Below are 6,000 nucleotides of genomic sequence, written 5' to 3'. Positions count from 1 at the left end.
TTCTGCGCAGCTCATCATTTCTGCCCCTTCTAAACGCATTGCAACCAGCAGAATCATGCCAGGACACCTCGTTTTCCTAACCCTAACCCTACCCTGGTGCACACCCCTAACCCTAATATAGGGCGAAAGTTCCACTGAAGAGAGGGCAATTTTGAAAAAGCCTTCCTCGAGCAGCTTTTTCTGCACAGCTCATCATTTCTGCATCTTCTAAACGCATTGCAACCATCAAAATCATGCCAGGACACCTCGTTTTCCTAACCCTAACCCTACCCTGGTGCACACCCCTAACCCTAATATAGGGCTAAAGTTCCACTGAAGAGAGGGCAATTTTGAAAAAGCCTTCCTTGAGCAGCTTTTTCTGCACAGCTCATCATTTCTGCCCCTTCTAAATTGCATTGCAACCAGCAGAATCATGCCAGGACACCTCGTTTTCCTAACCCTAACCCTACCCTGGTGCACACCCCTAACCCTAATATAGGGCGAAAGTTCCATTGAGATGAGGGATTTTGAAAAAGCCTGCCTTGAGCAGCTTTTTCTGTGCAGCTCATCATTTCTACCCATTCTAGACACATTCCAATCATCAAAATCATGCCAGGGCCCCTCATTTTTCTTACCCTAACCCAGTGATGGCAAACCTTTTAGAGACCAAGTGTCCAAACTGCAACCCAAACCCCACTTATTTATCGCAAAGTGCCAGCACTGAAATAAAACCTGAAACGGCCTGTTCAAACAAATATAAATATATCCTTGGCAACGCACTGATCAGCCATGTGAAAGCTCAGACGAGTGGCAGCTCATGAGTCGCGGCTCATGACATCATCGCCTGGCGCCGCTACTCCTTTCCGAGCACGCGCAGGGCCCCCATGTGCGCTGTTACCCGATGCTCGGCTGCTGGGGCAATGCTGGGGGGACTTGGCTCACGTGTCGACAGTGAGGGCTCTGCATACCCTCTGTGGCTCGCGTGCCACAGGTGATCCACCACTGGCTTAGACTGAAGACGGCCATGGCTAGAAGAGCCCATGGCCACAGAAGCTGAGCACCTGCGAACCTACGATGCACATCAGAACGGGAATTTTGCTCTTCCAGCATTTCACGTTCTGAAATGTGTCGCCCGAGTTCCAAGGAATGTGCTGTACAAACACCGCCCATCCCAGAACACGTCGGCGTCACGGAATTCCACACCGTGCGGAATTGCCAGGAGAGGGGCAAGGCGGAAGCTTCTCTCGGGTTCCACTGCAGGAACGAACAGCGGGGGCCTACCTTGTCCTCCGCACCGCCACCGCTGGGGAGGATGTCCACCTGAATCGACACCGTGTCCACAATGCTCTTCCTCCGGGACAGCCGGTCCTCATCTGCACACAGGAGGAACAAAAACGAGCCCTCGCCTCATTGTGGGAGGGCATGGGAAGGGAGCCCCCCTGCAGACGCTGGCACTGCCCACACCTCTCCGTTAGGAGACCGGGGGGCCACACTCGGGCTTAACGAAATATATGTGCCCACGCGGATTTTAGTCACTGCTTTTCAGTTCTCCTCCTACATCCAGAGTTCAGGATTTCCAAGAAAAGTTGTGGAAGGACAGGCGGGGCAATGATTCTGGCAGCCCTCTGTCGAATGGGACCGCCACACGAGTGGTGAACTGATACTCAGCTAGAGCGCCAAGACGAGCAGGCCATGCTGTGAGGGGAGGACGGGTGCAGAAGGAAAGCTCCGGGAGCAGAGCTGCGGGTGCCTCTGCTGTCCACCCGCCTGGAGGCCCGTGGCAGATAACTGGGCAGAAGGCAGGCAGGCGCGCGGGCCTGCAGGTGCGGTCAGATGCCATGGCTCACCTGTCACCTGGGGCACGTAAGGTACAGAAAGCCTCTCCACACTATACCCGCTGCCGCCCAAAGATTCAGCGATCTTGTGAGTCAGGAAAAACAAGTTCTTGTCATCCTTGTCCAAGGTTTTGGGAAGACTGCAGAAAGCAAAGAGAAATTAAAAGAGGCACTCCGACTGGGACCCGTGGCGAAATGCTGCCAGGGGCGCTGCTCCCGCCGGGCTTCCCACCAGCCGCCCCATCCTCCCGGGCAAGCCGCTCCATCGCCCTCCTCCCCAAGAGCCACCATCGCGTGTCGCCTGAGCATCCGCAGTGCTGGACTGGGTGTGGGACTTCCCTCTTTGGGTCTGGCCCCAAAGTTTTTAAAATTCTGCAAATCTTGGGGCTCCCGAGTGTGGTGTTCCTCCCTCTTGTGCGTGGATCGTGTCCTGCTGGCCCGAAAAGGACCGGCGCTTGGAGGAGGAGGCCGGTGTTAACGGAGAGTGGCGGGGTGGAAAAATCTGGCCCCGCGGAGCCTGTGCCTACGCCTGCCCCTTGGGCGTTCCTGGGGGTGGCCGTGCCCGCCCCCCCGGCCATCATTTGCTGGGTTTTCCACCTCTGTGAGGATGCTTCCCCCATCCCAACAGGCAGAAATGCCTCACCTAAAAATTTGTGGGACAGTCTGACGCTAACCCTGCCTGCTGGCGGTGGCAGCTCCCGAGCCCTTCTCTGAAATGGGATTCAGGCCTCGGGCTGATAGAGGGTCGGCAGAGCGGACCCACAGGCCGCAAAGGTCTGCGTTCCTCCGCTTTCCTGCAGTGAAGCGAATCCCGCCTCTGGCTGCCGAGAGGATCCATTTGGACGCAGCAAAGGGGGAAAGATGCGCTCAGGCTGCCAGAGAGCAGCCGGGCCCCACGCGCACCTGCTCCGGGCACTCTTCCCAGGCCTGCGCAAGCGTCACCTTCCATTTTGCCCCCCCAGTGCACCCACCCAGCACCCATTTACCTGCACTTGTCCCGGAATACGGTTTCTGGCAGAAAGTACGGCGCTTCCATAGTTCTCGTTTCAATGACCTGAAGAGCAGAAACATAATCAGGTGCGCTGAACGGGGCGACTCCCGCCTTCTGGGGCTGGATTCATTCCAACAGCGGGCAAACAGCCGGTTTTGCTAATCCTAAGTCGAGAGCGTCTGCGGACATCCCTGCTGTGGTGCAGCCCCTCAGAGGAGAGCGCGCGTGGATGCGTCTGACATGCACCCCGAGAGGTGCCCCCTGCACCCAGCCCAGGCTCAGCGGCCTTGCTGTGCGCTTAACTCCCGCGAGGACAGCGCGGGGGGGGCTGTCTCCAGGGGAGGGGACCGGCCCTCGGGCGAGGGCCAGAGGCAGGGGAGGCACCGCCACACGGCCAACCGCGCGCGCGGCCAGAGGACGCTTCCGGGGGGCGTGGCGGACCCTTCCCAGTGCGCGGGGGGGCGGGGGGCACGGCCACGCACCTTGCTGACGTGCTGGCAGAAGGCCGGGACGGCGATCATCTGGCTCAGGAAGTTGAGGTACGCGGCAACCAGGGCCATGATGCTGCAGCGGCTGAACATGGGCAGGCTGTCCTCGTTGAGGATGGCGACGTCCTTGGGCAGGAGAGAGGGGCCGTCGTGCGGGCCGAGGATGCCGCCAGCGCGGGTCCCCGGAAGCGCTAGCCCAGAGGTGCGCGCGGCACACCACCTGCGCTCCTGGCAGAAGCACCCGGCCGAGGGAGGGGCACGGCTGCCTACCTGCAAGGCGATGGCCAGGCGGATGAGGTCCGTGACCACCTCTTCGTTGGCGAGCTCAATCGTGATCAGCGCCAGCGACGTGTAGAGCAGCTCGAAGTTCTTGTGCACGTTGTCGTCCTCCTTGCAGCCCAGGTAGACGTGCCTGTAGAGCTGCTGGCCGTGCTGCGGACGGCGGGGAAGGAGGCGGCCGGTGGAGGCTGGGAGGGAGTGGCGTGGCCGGGAGAGCCCGCAGCACCCTCTCCCACGCGCTCGTGACCAGCGCGTAACCTCCTCCCTGGCGGCGACCTCCCGCACCCCGGCCGACCCCACACCAGCCGCTTCCGGAAGCCTCTGCTGCTGCCCCACATCCCCCCCTGCGTCTCCCAGGAAGCGAGGGCCAGGCAGCACCGAGGCCTCTGCCTCAGGCTAGACCAGGCTGGGCCAGGCGGCACTCCCGAGGCGGCGGCGGCGTGTGCTCCTGCGGAGCCCCGCTCTGACAACGCCCCATCTCTGTCCTCCTCAGCGGCTCCCTCTCTCATTTGTCCAGCCGCGTCTCATCACCTCCCTCGGCCCAGCAGGAGCCCCCTGCTGTCGTAACGGGAAACACCTGCAAGCAACCTCACCGCCCCGGCCCCTCCTGTGAAAAGCAGCTCGGCTCGGCGTGCACGGCTGATGCCTGCTGGACACCCACACAGCCGCCCGGTCGGGCCAACAGGGTCCGGCCCAGGGAAGCGGCAGCTGCTCCGCCTGTTTGCAGGTGCCTCAGTGGGGTGCGGCCAGCCCATTTCAGCAAGTTATCCAGGGATGCAGAAACCACCAGGTGAAGGGAAGGGGGTTGCTAGGAGGGCTCTGTAACCGACAACGAACCCATCCTTGCTCTTACCTTCTTCATGAAGCTCACATCCTGCCGTGAAATTTTGTCTCGCTTTATCTTCAGATCGGACACATCAGGTATTATTCTGGAAATGGAACAGAGTGATCGTTTACTTCGCAAATAACCTCCGTCGTAATCACCGTGGCTGTGAGGAGAAGAGGCTGTTCACAGATTTATACTTTGTCATCTTCACTTCTTCTCTCTCATAGAAGAATAGAAACAGCGAGTCAGAAGGGGCCTCCCGGGCCACCTAGCCTGACCCCCGGCTCCAGCCAGCTCCGCTCACGACATGCCTGCCATGTGCATGTCCAGCCTGTCCTTGAACTTTCGGTTTAGTGTCAGGTGAGGCTGCCTAATGCGAAGTATTACTTATAACTCGGCACGCCCCACCTGATTCCTCTGAGCTTTGCTCGGTTGTCATGCCGATCGATAAGATTGTGCAGTATTTCCAGGACCAGCTGCCGGAGCTCGCAGTCTTCCATGAGTGAGGAGGAGAGCAGGGGATCGAGAAACGGCGCCGAGAGGACAGTCACGATGCTTTTGGCGTTGTAGCCGGAGGTGACCTGCCGAGCGGGTGAAGTCGAGAGCCCACGGCACCGATGAAGCACCATCCGCGACACTCGGACCAGCGGCGGCCGGGCCCGCGGGCACGCCCCTCACGCAGACCAAACTGGCCCTCGCGATCCTGGCCCCCGGCCCCGGAGGACCAGGCCAGCGCCCCACAGTAAGGGGCTCTGCACACAGTAAGGCTCAGGCGCCCTGCCGGGAGCTGTGGGTGCCACGGCGGGAGGCCTGGAGCGTGGCCTGGGAGGCCCGCCCACCCCTCCTGGCCCCACGGACCTGGTGCACAGGCCCCCTCCGCCCAGGCAACGCCCGACATGGCGGGAGGGGCGGGGCCTGCGTGGCCCACACGGCCCGCCCCTTCACGGGCAGCAGGCCACGCGGAGCTGGAATGGGAGGATGCGAGTGCAAGGAAGCCCCCCTCGCACCGGGGCCCTGGGGCGCGTCGGCGTGCGGCTCCCCCGTCCCCGGCCAGCTGGCCCTCTGCGCCTGCGAAGGCCGCCGTGCCCCGCCACGGCCCACCCCCAGGGGCCGGCTCACTTACCATCAGCAGGGAGCGCAACAGCATGGCCTGAACCCTCCGCGTCCCCAGGGCGCTGGGGAGAGAGGGCGGCGCGATGAGCACGGCGAACGCGGGCACGGGAGCGCCTCGGCCCCCGTGGGCAGGGGGCAGACGGGCACCCACTGGGAATAGTCCAGGGGCTATTCCCAGGCCAAGCCGGGCTGCGGCTGCGGGCACCTGCCCGTACTGCTCTCTGCGCCGTGGCCTCGCAGCGTGAGGTGCCGGGCCCCAGCGCGGGCGGGCGGGCAGGCAGGCAGGCGGCCTTGGGGCACACTGGGCACTTGGGGGCAGAGCAGCACTCCTCCGCAAGTCCAGTGCCAGGAGCCCCGAAGGTGGTGGTGGAGAGCCACCAGCCTGGAGGGCTTTCAGAGGGGATCAGACAGACTCCCAGAGGAGGGGCGGGCTCTCCGTGGCTCCTAGCCCTGTGGGCCACGTGCCTCCTCCTCCACCAGAGGCAGCCG

The 6,000-nt window shown here is 62.1% G+C and overlaps 1 protein-coding gene across 3 annotated transcripts in view; it reads right to left on the bottom strand.

Moving 5' to 3' along the window:
• Positions 1 to 6,000, bottom strand: part of LOC123035278 (protein EFR3 homolog A) — a 36,657-nt gene that overhangs the window by 5,893 nt on the left and 24,764 nt on the right. For all 3 annotated transcript variants that reach the window (XM_044453273.1, XM_044453276.1, XM_044453275.1), the window contains exons 13-20: positions 5,522 to 5,573; positions 4,807 to 4,979; positions 4,426 to 4,501; positions 3,564 to 3,725; positions 3,288 to 3,419; positions 2,801 to 2,868; positions 1,827 to 1,954; positions 1,261 to 1,352 (exon numbers count right to left, since the gene is read on the bottom strand). In XM_044453273.1, the coding sequence (XP_044309208.1) occupies positions 1,261 to 1,352; positions 1,827 to 1,954; positions 2,801 to 2,868; positions 3,288 to 3,419; positions 3,564 to 3,725; positions 4,426 to 4,501; positions 4,807 to 4,979; positions 5,522 to 5,573 (883 nt within the window). The remainder of the gene's footprint in view (positions 1 to 1,260; positions 1,353 to 1,826; positions 1,955 to 2,800; positions 2,869 to 3,287; positions 3,420 to 3,563; positions 3,726 to 4,425; positions 4,502 to 4,806; positions 4,980 to 5,521; positions 5,574 to 6,000) is intronic.

The sequence above is a fragment of the Varanus komodoensis genome, unplaced genomic scaffold (genome assembly GCF_004798865.1).
Source record: "Varanus komodoensis strain SLA01 unplaced genomic scaffold, ASM479886v1 scaffold78, whole genome shotgun sequence".
Taxonomy (NCBI): Eukaryota; Metazoa; Chordata; class Lepidosauria; order Squamata; family Varanidae; genus Varanus; species Varanus komodoensis.
This window is presented reverse-complemented; position numbering and strand designations above follow the sequence as displayed.